General features: G+C 34.1%; 2 protein-coding genes across 2 annotated transcripts; one reads left to right on the top strand and one right to left on the bottom strand.

Annotated features, from left to right (window-relative positions):
* Positions 1-638: 638 nt before the first annotated feature.
* LOC131596160 (signal peptide peptidase-like) lies at positions 639-5,672 on the bottom strand. The gene is made up of 12 exons (XM_058868741.1): positions 5,526-5,672; positions 5,384-5,430; positions 4,494-4,609; positions 4,259-4,410; positions 4,059-4,144; positions 3,207-3,334; positions 2,507-2,557; positions 2,073-2,159; positions 1,889-1,958; positions 1,571-1,707; positions 1,379-1,456; positions 639-819 (listed from the first exon to the last, which is right to left on the bottom strand). The coding sequence occupies exons 2-12, from the start codon at positions 5,421-5,423 to the stop codon at positions 742-744; spliced, it is 1,023 nt and encodes a 340-aa protein (XP_058724724.1). The 5' UTR covers positions 5,424-5,430; positions 5,526-5,672; the 3' UTR covers positions 639-741.
* Positions 5,673-12,501: 6,829 nt separating this feature from the next.
* Positions 12,502-14,961, top strand: LOC131600421 (rhomboid-like protein 11, chloroplastic). The gene is made up of 7 exons (XM_058872582.1): positions 12,502-12,827; positions 13,014-13,141; positions 13,480-13,565; positions 13,762-13,802; positions 13,896-14,062; positions 14,151-14,213; positions 14,555-14,961. The coding sequence occupies exons 1-7, from the start codon at positions 12,608-12,610 to the stop codon at positions 14,714-14,716; spliced, it is 867 nt and encodes a 288-aa protein (XP_058728565.1). The 5' UTR covers positions 12,502-12,607; the 3' UTR covers positions 14,717-14,961.
* Positions 14,962-21,044: the final 6,083 nt, after the last annotated feature.

Here is a 21,044-nt window from a genome sequence, read left to right on the forward strand (position 1 = left end):
CAAAATAAACATTGACACGCATACTAGAACACTTGCAATCAACTAGTATCACAAGATTTCACAAAGATTATATCAAAGGGTACTAAACGAACTTAAAAATTCAGAAACATTAAAAAAAAAATTAAAGATATGTATGTCCCTGAACCCTTAGCAAATTGATTTTTGACCACCACTTAAGGAACCTACACTGACATTTTGGTTGGTTAGCATAGATCTCAATTCCTCTTTACAAATAATCTCTAGCCTTCTAGGCCTGGAAGGAATATTTGGATACGGTGGCTTCTGAGTTATCTCCATGTCTCTCCAACTCATGTTCCTTATGTCCCTCATCCACAAATGCCCCTTATGGGATCTCACAAAGTGTTTCATACTTCAAATAATGTACAAGCACTACTTCCGTAAAACTAACCCATGAAGGTGGACAGGGGCTAACTTCTTCTGAACAAAACAAAGAACAAGTGGGAAAACAAGGTCACCATAAGGGGACTCTTCTTGTACTCCCACTAATATTAAAAAGTGTTTACATTTGCAAATAAATCATATCATATCTAACAGTTTATACCACAAAGATAATTGATTTATAAAGAAAAACTAAAATAGAAAAAATGAGAAGCATTATCTACGCCAAAACAGATTAATTTTCTCAATAACAAAATCTATTAATGTTGGCTGTAGAATAAGTTACTATTACAGGGAATGAGATATTCTATGACTCAAAAGGTAAATTGTATTGAAAGTGCTTTATTCATCCTTTTTGCTAGGTTTGGCATCACTCTCTTCTTCAGATGATTTGGATTTGGACTCATCGAACTCCAATAACTGAATTGAAACAGAATAAAAAGTTACTACATTGTAGCTAACCACATCTAACAATCTTAGCATATATATATATATATATATATATATATATATATATATATATATATATATATATATATATATATATATATATATATATATATATATATATATATATATTGAAAAATAAATATAACAATGTTAGCATATATATATTGAAAAATAAATATAAAATGAACTATCTCTAAACCGATGATGAGTCTCTAGAAACTCCATTCCATGTTTCAAAGTCTTAAAATCACTAATAAAAGCGTAGAAGCAAGTTAGCAATGACATAAAACATTTGTAAGGTATCATTCAAAGTTGTTTACCACTAAACTTATGGACATAAGAATGTACAAACATGTTATATTGAAACTGTGACACTTGTGTACACTTCTGTACTTGAAACTTTGTGAGTTATGCATATGGTTACAAGTTACAACGGAATACTAACATGTTATACTTCAGTGAGAAAAGACGCAAGCAAATGAGATGTGAAAAAAATAAATAGAAAAGAAAATTAGGAAGTGATACAAACCTGTTTGACTTCACCGTTCCATATGCAATGAGCAGCCAAAAATCCAATAACAGCAGGTACAATATATAAAAGAGCGGGCTGAAAACAAGGTGTAAAAGAAAAGTAAAAAATGTTAAACAATACTGTTACAACGCCCTTCTGTGAAAAACATAACAAGAAAAGGAAGAATAATGAAACTACAGATCCAGTTACCTGAGCAGCCTGAAACCAGTTCATCACAACTATTGTAAGGACCAAGCCGAAAGTGTATCCTAAAAATGCACTCTTGAAATATTGGGATTGCTTTCCTCTAGAAACATCAAACCGCAATGCCAGTGCTACAAAGATACCTAAAGGGAAAACATTTGTTTTCAAAATAAATAGATGTGAAGTGCCAACCATTTCAATTTTATGTAAGTGCTTATATTTAAGCCTTTCTACAATCAAGGAGAGAATGAGGGAACTTCTCATAAACTCGTATAAGTTGTTTCTATAAGCTATTATGGAAAGTTTATGAAAGATTCAGCCTACCAGGGATAACAATATCACCAAGTCCAAGCATCGAAAACGGCCTTGCAATATCAGATGTGGGGAACAAAAGCTGGAAAATGATTGAAATAGTGAATAATACGAGGAAATAGTAATAGCATATAATTTCAAAGTTCATATCAAGATGAAAGAAACAAATGCCATTTCAATAAACCAAGATCTTAACCTTTATAGGAGCATCAAATGATTTTGCAACGCTAACCATCACAGGTGTGAAGAAAACCCAGAAAATGTCATAAAAAAAGAGTCCACCCTACAAAACATAAAAACGGAAAGATTCAAAAATCATATGGACAAGCGAATAATGGAGTGCAGTGCAATAGAAGTAAACACTAATCTGATTCACAACCAAGAACTAACTATTTTTGCAATATAAAACATGGATTGGGAGGGCCAGATAAAATTGTGAACTTATAAAGTGACACAGAGGAACTATTATCCAAAAATAAATGTGTGTGAAATTAGATTAAGTGAATGAGACCATTGAGAAAAACTTGGCTCATTTGCAGCTATAAGAATATGCTAACAAATATGTAATTAAAATTAAAGCAAAATGTGTTTAAGCACCATAAACCATAATTAAAGAGAAAAAGCATTTACCAACAGAATAGCACCAGTCTTGAAAGACCCAAGAGAAAGCATTTCAATTCCCTGTAAATATTAAACATTGAATCATTATGGTCATTTGACTGCTTACAATTTGAATGTGAAATTCATTTTGCAGAACCAATAAAAAAAGATCAAGTTTTGCTATTTATTACAAAACTTATAAACACAAAGGCAAGAATTGCTCTTTTAAAAAGAAATAGAACAAAATATAGGGGAAGCGAAGAAAGACACATACATGATGTGTGGGTTCTTAAAAAGATGAAAGCAACAACATTCATCACATCGTTTTGGTTTTTTTAGCAATCGAAAGATTTGAAACTAGACCCATCGACTCGGCTTCTAACTCGCCAGTCTGTTTGAGTTTGACAGAGTATGATTGAATTTGACCAAGTTTGAACAGAAATTATTCTACGTGATGTACTCATTTCCCCTACCTAGAAAGGTAAACTAGTCATTCGCAAGAAAGGTAAAACTAGTCATTCGCAAGTTTGACAATGTAGGTTTCCCAAGCCCATTCACTTGGGAATATGGAAACTATTATTTCATATCAGCGCATTTTGTAGCTCAGGTTTGGCACAACATTCAGCAGATGGTATCCAAAAAATACCAACCGCAACCAAAAAAGCATCTTTTAAAACCAGTAAAGTGGAGTTTAAACAAGTATAGATAGGTAACAGCTTAAGCACCAAACCTGAATACAGAAAGCAAGACCCAATGTATTATTTGCCAGCCAATGCTTCTTTAAAGCATACCATGCACAAAAAAAGGTTCCAGGGATTGCAGCAATGATCTGTGACTTTGTAAACTCAATGTCCAAAGCTGTGTAAGAAAGGTGTAATGAAAAATATCATTCTGCATGATAGAAGCGAGCTATCGTCAACTAGATCAAATGCAACAAAAAGGTAAAAAATGCATACTTTGAGACCACGAGATGATGGCACCATGATTAAAAAACATACAAAAGAAAAAAAACCCATTGATAACAATCCAGCTTTATGCGTTTGGTCAGTAAAGGAAAGAAAAGAAACAAAGGAAACTCTTATGATTATAACATCACATCGTGCCAACATATCCAGGAAATAGAAATCTAGCACCGTGTGATGCTATTGCAGAATTATCTTTTCTCTCAACCAACTACTATGCCTTAACAGCAGGAAAAACCATATTCCTAAGCTCCTATTGGAATAAGTAAAATTTTCCCTTGATAGAGTCAGAAACTCATCTAGAAAAGATAAGTATATTTTGGATATGACAAAATTCTCCTAATCCAATATTAACTAATATGATCTCTCGTGTCAGATAAGAGTATCAACATTATTAGCTATTAGCAAATTTAGTCAGAAAAGTTAACAAATATCTAATAGGTACTTCATATCAGCAATTTCACACTTGCAGAAATCAACAGAAATGCAAGCCACATACTGTCATCATTGACAATCAAATACAATGAATCATATATCTTATGATACCAAAATTTAGAGAAACAGCATTATTCTGTCGCAGCAAGAGTCCGGCTAAATAAGGTGACAAACACATGACATACATTTAAAATATGGAAAACGCCAGACAATGAGATCCTCATTCCAATGATTTGGCAAAAATCTTTTGATAGATGGTAGTAATGTTGCCCTGTCCAAAGAGAGAACAACGATGTCATATAGCAAACAAAATTACCTTAAAAAGTATTCTCTAGTGTCCATATAATAACAAAAGGAAAACAATGGGCCAAAGTAAAGAACATACGACAAGGCAACAATCCCCAGTACAAAGAAGTAGAGTGTCAAGACAGTGTTGACCAAGTCCTTAGATAGAAACTTGAAGAGCAAGAAAAGTGATAACAACATTGCGCTCCCGACAAAGGGAAAACGCATAGCGTGTTCATTAGACATTGTCTCCTGCATTATCGCAACTCACATAAGTCAGTTCATGATTCTTTGAAAAGAACAAAGGAAATAGGGCATAAAAAAACACTACTTACAGTAGGTGGAGTTGGTTTGACGGAACGGTAGCATCCCACGAACACAGTGATGCATGCGGTTAAGACAACATTTACATTTGGATCTATTTTCACAACAAGAGGTGCCAAGGTTAAACCTGCGAGAGGAGATACAAACAGTTAATAAACAAACAATCTAGGAACATAAAAAACAACCCCCTTTACTTCTCAAAGATACAATAAAATTAGAATAAAAAACTTGAAACCTATAAAAAACTTGAAACCTATAAACATCACTAGTCGATTCTGAAGAACAACTTATATATCCGGAACTTAACGAGATCTTAATTGAATCGTGTATCCAAATGCTCCCTAAACTCTTTAAGGCTATACAAAAATAAATTTTCCATTGGTTCAATTCAAGCCCACAGCTTGGCACATTAAGGCACAAGGACCGCCTTTATCCTAAATAGCATCATTCTATGAAGCACTATCTGACACAGACATCATACATGACTGTGACCGTTACACGTAGACCATAACAACAACAACAACAACCAGGCCTTATCCCACTAAGTGGATTCGGCTACATAGATTAACTTTCTCCGTAATGTTCTATCCAAAACCATGTTTCTATCCGACAATTACAAGTAGACATTTTAATACATTTAGAAAATATAAATATAAGTGATTTAACATTACCACGCGCCCCGAGTCCAAACATACATTTAATCAGAAGTTTCATTTCTACATAGAACTGTCACTATAGAATATAAACAGCTACTGCATTGTTCTAAAATGCCACAACAAATTTCACTTCAGCAACATTAAGCATATATTAGCACCACAAATTAATTTACTCCTAATTGCAAAAAAAAAAAATGAAGAAAAATAATCAACAATACAAAATCTACACAACAAAATCAACAAACCTGCTAATGCCAAACTCGCAATTCTCTCAGTGTTTTTCATCTTAAACCTGAAAATAAAAAACACCAATTTCATAAACTCAAATTTATTGTCAATTTAACCCAAAAAAAAAAACAATTTCTGATTATTTATTCACAAAACTACCTCTTAGTAAAACAAAAATGGCGAAACGTTGATTGCAGATCGGAGAAGACAATGAAAAAATTGGGATAATTTTTGGGGAATTTAAAGAGTTAGGGTTTAAAGTTTATGACAAATTCAGATTTTTATTATAATAAATATTTTTATTGTTTATAATTTTGTATAGCCCGCGGTTACGAAGAAAAGATGAAGAAGGAAAGATTTGGCTTTTAGTAACAGACACACGTGGTTTGAGGTTTTTGAACCAATCATGAACTTGCTTATTGCCACGTCTGACTTATGAAATATTTTATCTATTTTTTTTAAGTTACATTATATTAAAAGAAATACTTTTTGGTCAAATTGCATCCAAAATAATATATTTTGGTAAAGAATAGTTTTAATGAATTTTTCAGGAAAGTTTATGATTTTTTGGTCAAATACTTTTTTTGGACCATTTTATATTCTTTAATAATTTTTGTTAAAAAAAATACTTTAAGAAGGTGATCAATTGAAATGGTCAAGAAAAAAAGAAAAGTATAAAAGATTGTAGAGTACTATATTTATTAAAGAGCTTATTTTTCAATTTATATCACACAAAAATTAGACAATCGACCCATCATAGTTATTCATGCATATCACTTTAAATATGATTATTATAAAAGTTTAAAAAATTATTTATATAATTATTTAAGATGACTAACAATGTAAAAATTATTTATATGGATAATATATAATATATAATGAAATATTTTTAATACTAAAAAGACAAGATAATATCATTATTTATCTATCTATCTATTTATTTATTTGTATTGTGGTGCTTGTTAAAATATAATATGTGATAATTTATGGTGATCAATAACTACGGTAAACTTTAAAGATTTATTGAAGGGTTTAGAACTAGGTCACGCAAGGAGGTGAGAAACAATGATATTTGCGTAATGACATTGGATTCCTTTCTCAACTTTAAGGTTGGGATATTTATAAAAGCTTTGGGGCTGGATCTGAAACTCTTATCTGAGAGTGTGGGAATGAGGTAGTTAGTCTCCTATTATTCAGTATAATATGGTACATTCTCACATTACATTGTTGTTTGACTCCCACTCTACATTGTTACAAACTAAGAAACGTTAATTGCACATTTTTTCTAAAAGGTGACTAATCTGAGAAAGGGGTGTCGTATTTAAATGATGGGCGCTCGAACAAATAAACGGGTGATGTTTGGTGGCGTTCTTCTGTCACATGGATCCTTGTGGGCCCTTGACAACTATACTAAAGCACAGTCCCTCAAGCACGAGGGCTTGGAAAGCATTGAGTGATTAGGTCTTGTTTTCCCTCTCCCTATCTAGATGACTCCCCACGATCTACCTGTTGAGAAACAAGTGTGAATTGTGTTGAAAAACAAGTGTGAGTTCTAAGTCCCGCATTGCATAGAAAAGTGGAGGTTAGGTACTTTATAAGTGAGAGGATACATACACATATCAACTTAAGGTTTTTGATAAATATGTGGTGTCTCTCTCATTTGTTTGGGTGAGACTTTGACCTTTAGGTGAATGTTTGACTTAATGTGAATGTTTCCCCCTCATAATGTCCCGTCAGTGGTATTAAAGCCTGGTTTGAGTTAGGGACTATCTCCTTGTGTTGAAAGTCTTCCTAACATGGTGGTCAGGTGGCGTGTCCTATTTCCCATTATGAGACAAGGGTGTCTCTCAACAAGGGTACAAATATGTTGATGAAAGAGCTTCTACTTGAGGGGAGCATAGTGGATGGACTCACACATGAGGGGGTGATTATTGAGAAATGAGTGTGAGTATTGTTAAAAAAACAAGTCTGAGTTCTAAGTCCCACATTGCTTAGAAAAGTGGTGGTTAAGCACTTTATAAGTGAGAGGATTCGTACACCTGTCACCTTAAAGTTTTGGGTGAATATGTGATGTCTCTCTCATTTGTTTAGGTGATTCTTTGACCTTTAGGTGAGTGTTTGCCCTAATGTGAATGCTTTCACCTCATTGTGTCCCATCAATACCTCGGGAAAGACCCTCAAGCCTAGGGCGAGTCATTCATGTTTGAGGTGAATCCCTCATGTATAAGGCGAGCCCCTCGTATATTAGGCGAGTCTTGATCGCGACTTTACGTGTCTATAAATCTGATAACTGCAAGTGCACAGTCGTGTCGTGTAGTTTTAAAAGATATCGAATCCACATGGACTATGAATCGATCTACCGTTATCTAAGGTTACTATGTAAAGCTAGGAGTACTAAAATTTCGATTGTTCCTAAGGGAAAGTGATTGTGAGAAAATAAAGAATAATAATAAAAGACAGGTATCAGTATGTATTTCGTTTAACTAAAGGTAATCCGAAGGTCCATTGGCTTTTGCATAATTAAATTAAAAATCTTTACTAAATTCCATTGATTAAAAATCCTCGTCTCAAACTTTCGCTCTGTTGATTTTAACCTTTGACCGTCCTAACCCCTCAAACTTTCGCTCTATTGGTTTTAAGACTAACTAATTAAACTAGACATATAAACCAAAAATAAGTGATAATTAATAAAACATAATCAAGCCAATTTATTTCGGATCCCTACGGTTAACTTACTTTACATACCGACACCTTTAGTAATTTAGCCAGACATATTAATTCGATTAAACATGCATAAATCGGTTCGGTTCATAATAATAGGCATATTAAATGGCATATAATATATCATGCAATAATAATATAAATAAAGGCGGTAAATAAAAACCTGAATTAAAATAAATCTGAATTAAAATAAAAACTTGAATCTTGAAGTACTCGAACTTCCACCACAGGTTGGCTGGATCGTTCTTCGGAATTTAAATGGCAGAAAATAAAAACAATGAAATAAAACGATAAATCTAACGTAAGGCTAGATCTACGAAAAGTTCACAACAATTTCCAGTGTAGAAATCGTTGTGAGAAAATAAACGGTTGAATGAAAGCAGAGTAAAGGAAAGCAATTCGCGGTACAATTTCGGCAGCACTTCGTTGGCAGGAAATCAGACAGTTTGGACTGAAGTGACTGCTTCTATTTATAGGGGAAGCTTTGCAGTTGCTTTGCGTGAAAAGAGGGGATTCTGCAGACTTGGACGTGGAGACGTGCGTCTCCTATTCTTCAGGAAGACTTGAGACGTGCGTCTCAAGTGGAGAGAATTTAGGGAGGTGGAGACGTGCGTCTCCCTTTTGCTGAGGTGGCAGAGACGTGCGTCTCTGCTTACTTGTGTGGCTTGGGCTGCTTTCCTTCGTGGGCTGGATTGCTTCATTGGGCCTTTGGGTCTCTTTCAGCACACTTGGCCTTTAATTGCACTCCCTTTTTACTTCAGCACCCAATTTACGTCTTTTAGGCATAGAAAAGGGTCGTTTTGGCTCCATTTCTTCTCTTTTTCACAATTCGGCATAATAAGAGTGTAAAACCTGAAACAAAGCAAAAACTCGCGTAATATCATAATAAATTAACATAATAAACGGAAAATGCTATAAATATCTATGGATTTTAAGCTAAATATACGATATAAAATCGTGTTATCAAGTCTTCATGTATGAGGTAAGCTCGTCATGCATGAGGAGAATCAGGGGTATATCTTTATATGTCAATGAGATGAATCCTACATCAATTAAGGGAATCCCCAAGCGACAGTTGGGGGAAATCCGTAAACATCAGTTGAAGTAAAAAGTACGCGATATATTAAATGCGATCAATGATAATTTGGTATCGGGATGCCAAATTAACTTTAATTTCCCACACGTGTTAGAAGCGTGCATAGCCTTTAATATCTGATGGGAAACCTATGAGACCCTTGATCATCCCTAATTTTTGAACCTTTATAAAAAAGGGTTAAACCCTTACCCTTTCACGCGCACTTTCGTTTCGAAGCTTTTGCAAGCCTCATTTGTCAATTTCGCCACTTCTTCCATTTATAGAGATAATTAGGGATTTAAATGAGAATGATAACTTGAAAGAGTCATCGACTCGCGATGAGCGTATAACCCTATGAGATTACTGTTATAGAAATGCTAAACATTTAGATCAGACAAATAACTATAAATTAATGGAAGTAGGCATCTTTGTTAGTTGCATGAATTCCATTAGTTCTAATAGCTATAGCAGTGGTGGTAGCAATAATAACTCTTTTTTCCTTTTATTTTCTCAAGAAATAAGAAGATAATGGCCATATGATCTGACACTGAGCGCAAAGGCGTCAAGGATATCGAGTCCCATTACATTATTGAGGGGTAAATTGTCTTTTTTGGTAACAACTTAACCTTATCTTCTCAAGTGATAAGGAAGAAGTCATCCTTGAGACATGTTCTATGACGGAGAGCGTCAATATGGTTGACTCGGACGATTATTCCAATCCTCACTTCTACCTCCACCTCCTTGTAGTTCGTGACATAGGGGGTTCTCATCCCCTTTCCCTGTTTGAGGCAGACGTTTTAAAGGCGTTCAACATCAACCTATTCCAGATCACACCCAATGGTTGCAGTTTGATTCGGGTCTTTGGGACCATATGTTGATGATCAGGGGTTCATCCTAAAATAGGGATATTATTTTCCTTCTATAAAACCAAGGTGTTCATTCAAGGGGGCTGGGTGACCTCAATGCCTTGATTGGGAGGGCTTTGTTTAAACCCTACTCCAATAACTATAATAATTGAAATAACAAGTTTGAGATAAGGAGAGTGAGATATGGCTCATACATAATAATTATTAGGGCAAATGACGCCCCATATTTTCCTCTATCTTGAATAGATAATCTTGTGGAGATCACGAGTTTTGGCTTTGAACTTTTGAGGTTGAGGTGGTGCAGCTTTGAGACAAGTTTAAGGTTATGGATTCTCATACCATAATCACCTTGGATTAGGGGGACGATAAAAACATGGATAAATATCTAAGTAAGTTCAACATACTAACAACCCTTTATTTGGGATTTTTTCCGGTCATATAACTCATATATGTTATTCTTCTTTTGCATATAAGATGTCAAAATATCATTAGACAAAAGGAATGAGCGCTTAGCAATGAGAAAGGCAAAGCACTTATGACTTTACAACCTCCGGAGTCGCATGGACAACTTAACACTTGGGGATCAAGACCCAAGTTAAGGGTGATGCCCCTCGTGAATCCTATGACCCTAAAACTCAGAAGCAGGAAGTAGGTTCCTCCCTAGATCTAAATGGGTATAGCGGTCCAAATCACCATAAAGGGGGAAGGTGGCCACACATAACTAGTGAATACGGATTGGCCTCCTCAGTCCTCTATGTGAAATGATCCTAATTTTGATACGATCAAGTTCATTTGTGCTTGTCTTCCCTTCCTATAGGACTTCCTAAGTGACTACAGGACTATTGGTAGTCGGGTGTTCCTCAAGAGGAATAACCTCTAGGAGATCCACTTGTTAATGGTTTCATTGATGGAGCTTGCTGACAGAGAGAAACATGTTGAGATTGAGAACGACCTGAAATAAAAGCTTACGGACTATCAGGGGGATCTCGCCAAAGTTCAGGGAATAATATAGGCCTTATAGAAGGAGAATGAGGGCTTGATGTCCAAGCTCTAAGAAATGGATACCAAACCTTATGATTTTTCTGTCTCAGGGAAAAATTGCAGGTCTCCCTAGACAATGCCCTAAACTCCAGAAGAAGCTAGAATAAGAGGTGTTTGTGCTCAAGGACGATATAGTGAATACCTCTGCTATTTACTTTGAGTGGGTGAAGTAACAACTGTCTTCCTTCATCCGGAGGTGGATCTGATTCCTATTGACATAATTATATTTGATTGTGATGGTCAGCTGGTGGATAACGAGAATTGTTTTTCCTCTAAAAAGCTAATTGCTTCCTCCGTTAAGGACGTCCAAGTTGAGCTCGAGGATTACAAAGTGGCAAAGGAAGTTAATCCAGAGGCAACCTACCAACATGATACTTATGATGAAATGAGGGTTCCCGGAGAGGGCCAATGAGCCAGAGCCTTCTTCGTGTTTCCTTTTGGCCCATTTTGTTGAATATGTGACTCCACACATAAGATGGGGTGAGTTGTGGGGGTTTGAAAAACATTGGTTTAAAATAAATTTTGTTTTCTAAATTAGAGTTTAAAAATATTTTCAAGAAAACGTTTGAGTACTGTAGTGGGAAAATAATGTAAAAAAAAAGCGAAAAGTAAAGATATAAGGAAAAAGAGATGACACTAGAAGATTTATAGATGTTTGATCTAAATGAAGTGACTTACTCCTCTCCGTTAAGAAATGAGCTTGAGAGCTTCCAATAATAGTTATGATTTTTATAAGGTTAAGCTCACAATCCCCCTTATACAAGAAAAAATGAAGTTTCAGGTCAACTTCCAACCAAATAGAGAACAATGGAATGAAACGGTTAGTCTTATTTCTAAACACGAATGAAGTTTTGAGCGGTTAGTCTCAAAGATAAACTGAGATTTTATACGGACTTCCTCGAACTAGTGTGGAGTTTTGAATTGGCTATCTTCTGAACCAAAGCAAGGTTTTACACATGTTAACATCATACCGAATCAATCTCATGTTTAGAGAAAATAATTAATAAGGTGGAAAAATCGGAGAACAATGCCTAACTTTTGAAAGAGAGGTCTAAACATTAGGCGATGGTTTAGATTGAGTAATAAAAGAAAATCCAAGAATAATCTATATCTTGTTTTATTAATCCAATCGATGATAAGAAGCACTTAAATTCCCCACATAGAGTAATTATTCTCTAACATGCCTGCCTATGATTTTAGATCGAAACAAAAATTATTTAAATTAAAATAAAACAAATTATTTATATGAATCATAAATAAAAATTACTAACATTCATTTCTATTTTTGTAATTTTAAATGAAGTGATTTTACGAATATTTTCAGACAATTTAAATTTTTATCAAGTATTTTTGGTGAAAATAATAATTAAGAGAATATCATTTGAAGAAATGTAAGTTCAAACATTGAAATAAGCACACCTTTAACAAACATATAAAATAGTTTTGGTTCGCGGTTAACCAATAACGTTGGAGAATAGTAGAAACTTTAAAGTAATCGAAAACGCCACACTTCATCTTCTTCTTCATCTTCAGTAACAATGGCACAACTTGCAGTTACAACGTTCAAATTCAACTCATGTTGCAAACCCATTCACCACTCTTTCTTCTTCTCTCCCTCTCCACCTCCCACACTCATCATCAAACCCACTCCCAATCTCACACACCCACGTCTTTCTCACCATTCCATCTTCACGTTTCGTTCCCCTTCTCTCACTTCATGCAACAACAACAACAACAACAACAACAACAACAACTCAGGTATGGTACGTCTCATCCATAAAACCAATTTCTAAACTCTCACTAGTAACCAACTACCTGTTTGGTTCATATTCGGTTGGGGCATTTTGTCGAACACCTTGCTTGCGTGTTGTGCAAGAGTAAAAAAATGACTTTAAACATCTTATTCAGTGTATCTTATCTCGTTATTTTGGTTTGGTTGGTTAGATATGATATCGCAGTTGGAATTGGGGAAGCCGGAGCTGAAGAAGAGGGAACCGGAGAAACGAGTCAATGGAATATTCTGGATCATACTGCTTAATATTGGTATATTTGTTGCTGACCATTTCTTTCAGGTATGTGCATTTGTTTGTTCATCCATCATAGTTTAGGCTTTTAGAGAATGACAATTTATAGACCAAATTGAATGTGCACTCTAAGCATGAATAGAGTAATTACCAAACTGGTTCACTAGAAAAGCATGGAGAAGCCATGTACGTTTGTTGGTCTAAAATATAAGCAAAATCTATTTTAACCTTATTTCTTTCAAAATAAAGTCAACCCACATCAATTCTTTCAAAATCAATACAAGAAAATCTAAATCAAACATATCCTAGTATGAACTCAGAATATGCTTTTGTTCTCATATCAAGATTTCTCTATGATGAAAGGTTTTCTGTCATTTCTTCTGTAGGTTGATGGTATCAAGGCTTTGTATTTGTTTCATAGCAGGCCTGATTGGTTCCAGTTTCTCACTGCAACGTTTTGTCATGCTAACTGGTGAGTCCACTCTTCTTTCATTTCATGTCAATTTTCTATGGCTGTGTTCATTTTCTTGTGTTTTCATAAGAATTGCATTGCACAGGAACATGATTGGAAGTTTTTTTTTGTTTTCCTCTTCATTTTCTATTATTAGGTTTGTTAACTCATTTCTCAATACCCCATTTTACGACTGATTATGCTTTAACTTGTACAGGAAACATCTTTCTAGCAACCTTTTCTTCTTATACATATTTGGTAAGGCTGTGACAGGGTCACTCTTCTTTCTGGGATGTGACTTGTCATCGGATTGAAGCATGAACATTTGTTATTTCGATGCTTTCGCAACAGGAAAGCTTGTTGAAGAAGAGGGAGGAAGCTTTGCATTGTGGCTTTCTTACATTCTTACTGGTGTTGGAGCAAACCTTGTTTCCTGGCTGATTTTACCAAGAAACACAGTCTCAGTTGGAGCTTCTGGTGCTGTTTTTGGGTTATTTACAATCAGTGTCCTTGTAAAGGTACCTGGAATTGTATTGTAAAATTTACCGTTCTTTTGTTTCCAGTTTTTCTTCTAAGCTCTTACACTTTTGGTTGAACTTGATTTAGATGTCATGGGATTGGAGGAAGATCCTTGAAGTGCTTATATTGGGTCAATTTGTTGTAGAGAAGGTGAGCATGAGCAACAAAGATTTTGTTTTTTACCCTGTAAAACAACTAACTCTAAACAACTGCAGAACTTTGCAAAAGTTACTATAATGAAAATATTACATACTTTCAAATTTTCATCTTTTAGATATATTATTGGAATTCTGATCCTGTAAATTTCACGGGTATACTTTGGCAGTGATAATAATGATATCTTTCATTTTTTATACTGATAATTCAGTTAAATATTTACTTGTTTGAAAAGATAAAGTGCTTATATTTTGATCTTTTTATTTGGGTCATGCTTGAACAACTAGGAGCATCAGTGTCCTTTATAAATGATCCGTTGTTTCCGAGTGTAATAGGTTATGGAAGCAGCTCAAGCGTCAGCATCATTACCAGGAACCTTCCGTGGAGGCTACGCATTGCAAAATGTCAATCACATTGCACATCTTTCTGGTGCTCTTGTTGGTGTCCTCTTAGTTTGGCTCCTTAGCAAAATTCCTTCTGATTCTTCAAACCAATAATCCAGTTTGGAATTGTTGAATGGCTGCGATTATTTATAGAGGAGAATAATTCTGCATATATATGTTTGATACTATGTGATTGTAAATTTAGTAATAGAATGCAATCATGAGATGAGCTAGCACACCTGTGCAATGTAACTGCATATCACTGTAGATGTAATATTTTGGAAATAGCATTACTCATCTCAACTAACATGGCATTGGACGGTTCGTCCCAATATCAAGAGTAAGGGTGTGGTGTCAAATTAGATGAATTGGGTAAAATATAAGATTGGTTTTAATAGATGGGTGAAAACAAGCAATTATTCCACTTATAATCGGTAGAAAAGAGAAGACATGAGAATAATGCACGAGATACATAAGAAAATAAGTGGATCAAACCCATATAATAAGAAAATAATATTAATACTAAATTGATTAATATTATTTTTGCTCTTTTCACATAAGTAAATTTTGCTTTACTTTTTTTTTAAAATAAATTATATTTCAATTTTATAATATGATGATTCTTTTATAGTCATTTAAGCCATGAATGTTTGAGGCAATTAGAAGTATCACGTCCTTAGATGATTAGATGTTATGGGAAACACGTGTACTACCCTAATGTCTTCAATGAATTCAATGAGTCTATATAGTCTTGGTCAACATGCTTAAATAATTTTTGAAATTTCATCATGGAGATAAATCAATGTGATTGTTGGTCTTTAATGAGGAATTTCTAGCTAAGTCATCAGTATATTGAGTTTGATCTTTTGAAGCATTTGACTCATCAAATATGCTTATGTGTTGTGTTTACTATGTTTACTTGTCAAAAACTACATATGTGTGGCACCCTATGCTGGTAAGGGTGGCCAAAGATTTTAAAGATTTTTCAGTGGTTTAGAGCAATCTCACGGTTGTGGGGAACCGTGTTTGGTGGTATTTTAGGTGTGGAGAGACAAACTCACATGAGGTGAGAGACTCTGTATTTTTGAGGTGTTTTGTGTGTATTTCGAATTGTCCTTCCTCAGTTTAGGGACAAGGTATTTATAGAGATCAAAGGGGCCTGAAGCTAAGGTTTCTTGGGAATGACAATTGTCCACCTAGTCATAGTAGTGGACCATTGAATCTTTATTTCTCAAGAAAACGTGAGATGAAGAACTTAAAACCAAGAAAAAAAAGATGAAGAAGATGATGAAGATGAAGAACTCAAAACCCCAAAAATAAATTTAATCACGAATTTTTCCGTTGCTAAATCAATCATCTTCTCCAATTTTACTTGCACTATTTTCTTCCTCAACATATTTCAATTATGAAAATGGTAAAAAAATTCCCCTTTCATTCTCTAACCCATTTTAATCTTTCAACAAAAATTGTAAAGTTTCATTCACTTTGATAACAAATTAAAAATCAAAACTTTTATAAAAAAAATTGTCTTGAAGATTATTGCAGAGAGAAACCTCTCGTAAGAAGATTATCAAGAACAAACATTGAATCTCATATCTTGAACATAGACCTAAAGCAAAGAGATCAGGACCAGTATGTGGATCCAAATTGTATTCGTCAAGTAGAATGAGAAATTCAGTACATTGGAGTCCTAAATTGGTTACACAATCCACCTTCACATCTTCCCTTAAGGAACACATTCTTATTCATCCTTCAATTGATTACGAAATCCAAGGTACATTGTATGTTTTCAGTGTTTCTTTCGTCCTTTGTTTATTCTTTATTTGTTTCACAATTTTCAAGTAGATGCGAATTAAATAATGCTGGTGTTGAATTTTGATTAACCTATCAATTAGATTTGTAAAGAGATTTCAAGTATTTGTCAAAAACTTCCATATGGTGTGTCCTGCGTTTGTCATGTTGTGGGTCTCTAAACACCCATATTCGATCAGTTATTATAGGATATATTTCTTGTCTTTTTTGCGAGTTTTCGATTGAGACTGCTTCTCACCTTTTTATTACGTTTGAGATAGCTTCGTCAGCATGGTATAGTAGTTTCAGGTGGTTAGGGTGGTTGGTAGTTATTCACCAATATCTTAGCTGCTTATTGAGTCTTTTCTTTCTTTAGGAAGTCAGGTAAAATATAGAAGTGGTTACCTTATGGTTTGGCGTGCTGTAATATGGTCTATTTGAAAATCCTGAATTGATGTTATATTTAATGGAATCACAAAAACAACGGAAGAAGTGGAGGAGAAGAGTATATTTTTGCCTTGGAGTTGGTTTTTGGGTAGGTGGGGGAGAACTTTTGCACCTTTGCAAATTCGATTCAGAATCCAATCCTCTACCTACAGCTATAATAGATCGAGTTTTTACCCTGATTCATAGTGTGGATGTGAATCTTTACCCTGTTAGGATCTGATATGTTGATGGTGGATCTGGTTGTTTCAAGCTGTAGCCTGAGAGTAGCGATGTGGTTATGTAGAAGTTATGATTTTGCTTTTGGGTGCCCCGTTATTCGAGGCTTCCTGTTTTTTGTTGAGCTTCTTTCTTTTTATTTTGTATTAGGGCACCTCTTGTGCTTTTTGATTATTTATTGTAAAATTATTTTCTTTCTTTATTAATATATTTATTTTGCCATTAAAAGATAGGGACAAAATATAATATTTAACATATTTAATAATATCTGCAAATCCTAACTCAACTGGGAAAAATCAATATTAATAGGTTGAACATTATTACCAGAATTTAAACCTAGACAACTTTTTTAGTAAAGATAAAAAAAATATTGAAAAAAATATTTAAAACTATTATCAAGGTCCTTATTAAAAATATTAAGTCACTTTATTAATATTATTTGATAATGTTTCTTTTTCATACAAAATCAAATATATTCTTTAAATATTGTGAACTAATTAAAATATTATGTGGATTCGGATAGACTAAATATGTGATAAGTGACTTAAACTTTTAATAAATTCAAGTCTCACTTGCCTAAATAAATATAAAAGAATACCCCTAACGAAAACATGTCAGAATTTGAAGTTTGAAGACTTTTTACAATGAATTGTGTACAAATAAGATGATGCAGACGCGTTTAACATTCATCCAGGCGCGTTTTACAACAAATAAGGCAAATCTCATCATTAGCATAAGCGGTTGTGAGTCTTTTACAAAGAGTTTAAAAGATCATGCATGGCAGTGTTGCGTCTCCTAGATCCACGTGTTTTTGTAAGAGGATTAGTTTTGCCATACATAAGAAGTTAGTGATGGAGTTTGTTGTCCGTTTGCCATCCATTTCTATGTAAATAATATTTAATAAATATAATAAAAAATTAAATTCAATAATGTAATTTATAAAGTGGTCACTTAAATTATTTATCATTGGATCAGAGGTATTCTTCCAAAAGTTACACCTCTTCCTCAAAGTAGATTTGTTTGAAACAAATCCACCTCATATGATATATTCTTTTTTTTTTTTTTTTGAAAATTCATATGATATATTCTTACTTCAAGGAAATGTTATATAATTCTTAAACTCAATTTGGAGAATAATTTTGAATAGAATTTCATCTCGGAAACGGTGACTCTTCTCATAATCCATTATCAAATGAAAATGATTGAAGCTTGTAATTTTTCTCCAAAGATATTAAGGGGAATAGTGGACCTATTCACAATTTAAAATTTTCAAGGAGGCTTAAACATAGGACCAGATCTCCCCTATATGCTTTCGTTCTCTACATAGAAAATATAATTGCAAGGTTCAACCTCTCGCTAAAGTTCACTTGCATTGTTGAACCACTTTTATTTTGGAAGACTTGTTAAAATTTGGCTTCATTCTAATGCAAATTTCTTCTACATTATCAATGATGGCAAAAATACATGTTTTTGGATGCATTCTTGGATTCTCATATTCAAGTTACTTAAGACTCATGTCATTTCTAATATCCCTTATGATGAAACTATGTTTTAAGTTAAGATTTAAACAAACACCACAAGTTAGAAGTGGAATAAATTGAGATATCTTCTTCTGATCAAAATTGTGGTAGAATTGCCTTCATTAAATCGTCCTGAATTAGTTTTAGTGATTACCCTTGTCAGTCACTCATGAATGATGGAGCTTTCTTAATCAAGTCCACTTATGAATTTTTTGAGCTTTGATTATGCCAATCATATAACTTTGATATGTTTTTCTCTCTTTCTTGGAACCAAAATAGTCCTAAGAGAATCATAGAATTTCTTGGAAAGTTCAGCCATGGTAAATTACTTACTAACGAGAAAATAAAGCATATAATTATGACATATGACATTACGTTTATTAGGTTAAATACCTATGGTGAGTCTATTATGCATGTTCTTCGTGATCGTGGATTTGTTCATGATTATCGGGACCTCTATATTACTAGCGATAATTGGAGCAAAATTTGCATTCATGCCATGTATTGGCTTCGTTTAAATATCACCCTTTGTGGTGCTAACTTAAATTGGTTTATTTTCTTTAGAGTAACCATCTCGAGCTCGTGGATGGATAATAAATTCAATTTTGGAATGTTCATCCATTATTAAGTTCGTAGTCAACTCAACTTTTCTATTTATTTTGGCTTGATGATGAAAGAGTTGCATGATGTTGGGAATCCTCCTACGGGTAGTGCTTTTAGTTTAATATGGTTGGGTCTTACACCTCTCACGATGACCCCCCCTTTTTGGAGGACTCATACGAGACTTTCTTGAATGCTATATTAATGATTTTTGTTGTCAGATTAGAATCTCACTCGGCTTACAAATTTAAGGGTAATATTTATGGTATTCGTCTCCCAGAACAACTCATTATCATTTTCACTCTATGTGAAAAATTATCTTAGGTGCTTCTTACCACAATTAAAAATAAATATTAATAGAGCTAATCTCCAACTTTTTTTGACTCAATATCAATAATCCTTATAAGCTCGTATTTATTAGATATATCTATCATGAGACAAGTTTCTATGTTGACGTTCTTGCTTGATTATGATTTTAGAAGACTTATCTTAGATCATTTTAAATTCTTCTCCTCATTCTTTTTTTTTTGACAAAATCAAACTTAACTCATATCATTTATCAACTGGAAATCAATACAAGGAGGAATTACATTAAAGATACTACGCCTAGACCAAGAATTGGCCGCCTTAACAAGAGAATCGGCAACCATATTCGCTTGGCGTTTAATAAGCTTTACCTCAAAGTTTGGAATAGAAACTAACATTTGCTTAATAGAGAGGAGGATAAAAGTAAATTCAGACGAACCCGTAACCGAAGAGTGAATACCATTACTAACCAATTGAGAGTCGGTTTCAAAGATCACACAATTCAAGTTCAAGGTGACAACATGATGTACAACTTCCTTCAAATCCAAAGCCTCCGCCTCTAACAGCGACAAAACCCAATATCCCATGCAGTTTCTTCCATAATGAATCTACCCATGGAATCTCGAAAACACCAACCTCTATTTGTGGACCTGTAAGTTTTATTGAACCCGACATCAACATTACACTTTACCCACCCTTCACCAGGGGGGACCAACCCACAGAAGTTTGAACACTTGAACGCCTATTCTGATTATCTTGGGCAGAAAACCACTCTTGCCAATTAAAAAAGGCTTGCAAGCCCAATCTAGAGAATCCCTCCCGTTCATTATTCCAAACTATATTATTCCGGTTTTTCCAAATCACCTCTACCATCATAGCAAAGCGCCCGGCGTCCTTCCTATCCTCTCTACGACAAACATCAAGAATAAGAGATTTAGCATCACTAAAATGATGGAGACGAGGCTCAATGATAGATGACAAACCTGCTGCCCGCCAACATTGGATAATAGTATTGCAACCGAAAAATACATGCCAATCCTCTTCCGCCATGTCTTCGCAAACAGGGCACTCCACAGGGCACTCCTCATTCTGTATGTCTTCTTTTACATACCGATGTTATGAGGTCTAACACCCCTCATTTTATTCATTAGTTTTTTTTGGTAATTTTCTTATCATAAAATATTATACTGATTATTAAAAAAAATACTATATGATGTTTTATAATTGTTCTAATAGTTATATGGATGTATTCATCATAACAATTTGTTTATATTCGTCTTAAATCTCAACACGAGGACGTATCATTCCATAATTGACCATATTTCAGTTATCTCCATAATATAACCACAAAATCTCGATCATTAATATTCGAATAATAGAAAAACATTACGATAGCCACTTCACGACCTATTCGCTCATAAGCAAGTAACTACATGATTTGCAAATTAGCTAAGGATCGACAAACCTTTAAGGTCTCTATGATATAGTTAAACATAAAATATTAGTATCTTGACATGGATATTGGGTTGCATATGCGCGTCCTAATAAAAATTTATGATACA

The sequence above is a fragment of the Vicia villosa genome, linkage group LG4, assembly GCF_029867415.1.
Source record: "Vicia villosa cultivar HV-30 ecotype Madison, WI linkage group LG4, Vvil1.0, whole genome shotgun sequence".
Classification (NCBI taxonomy): Eukaryota; Viridiplantae; Streptophyta; class Magnoliopsida; order Fabales; family Fabaceae; genus Vicia; species Vicia villosa.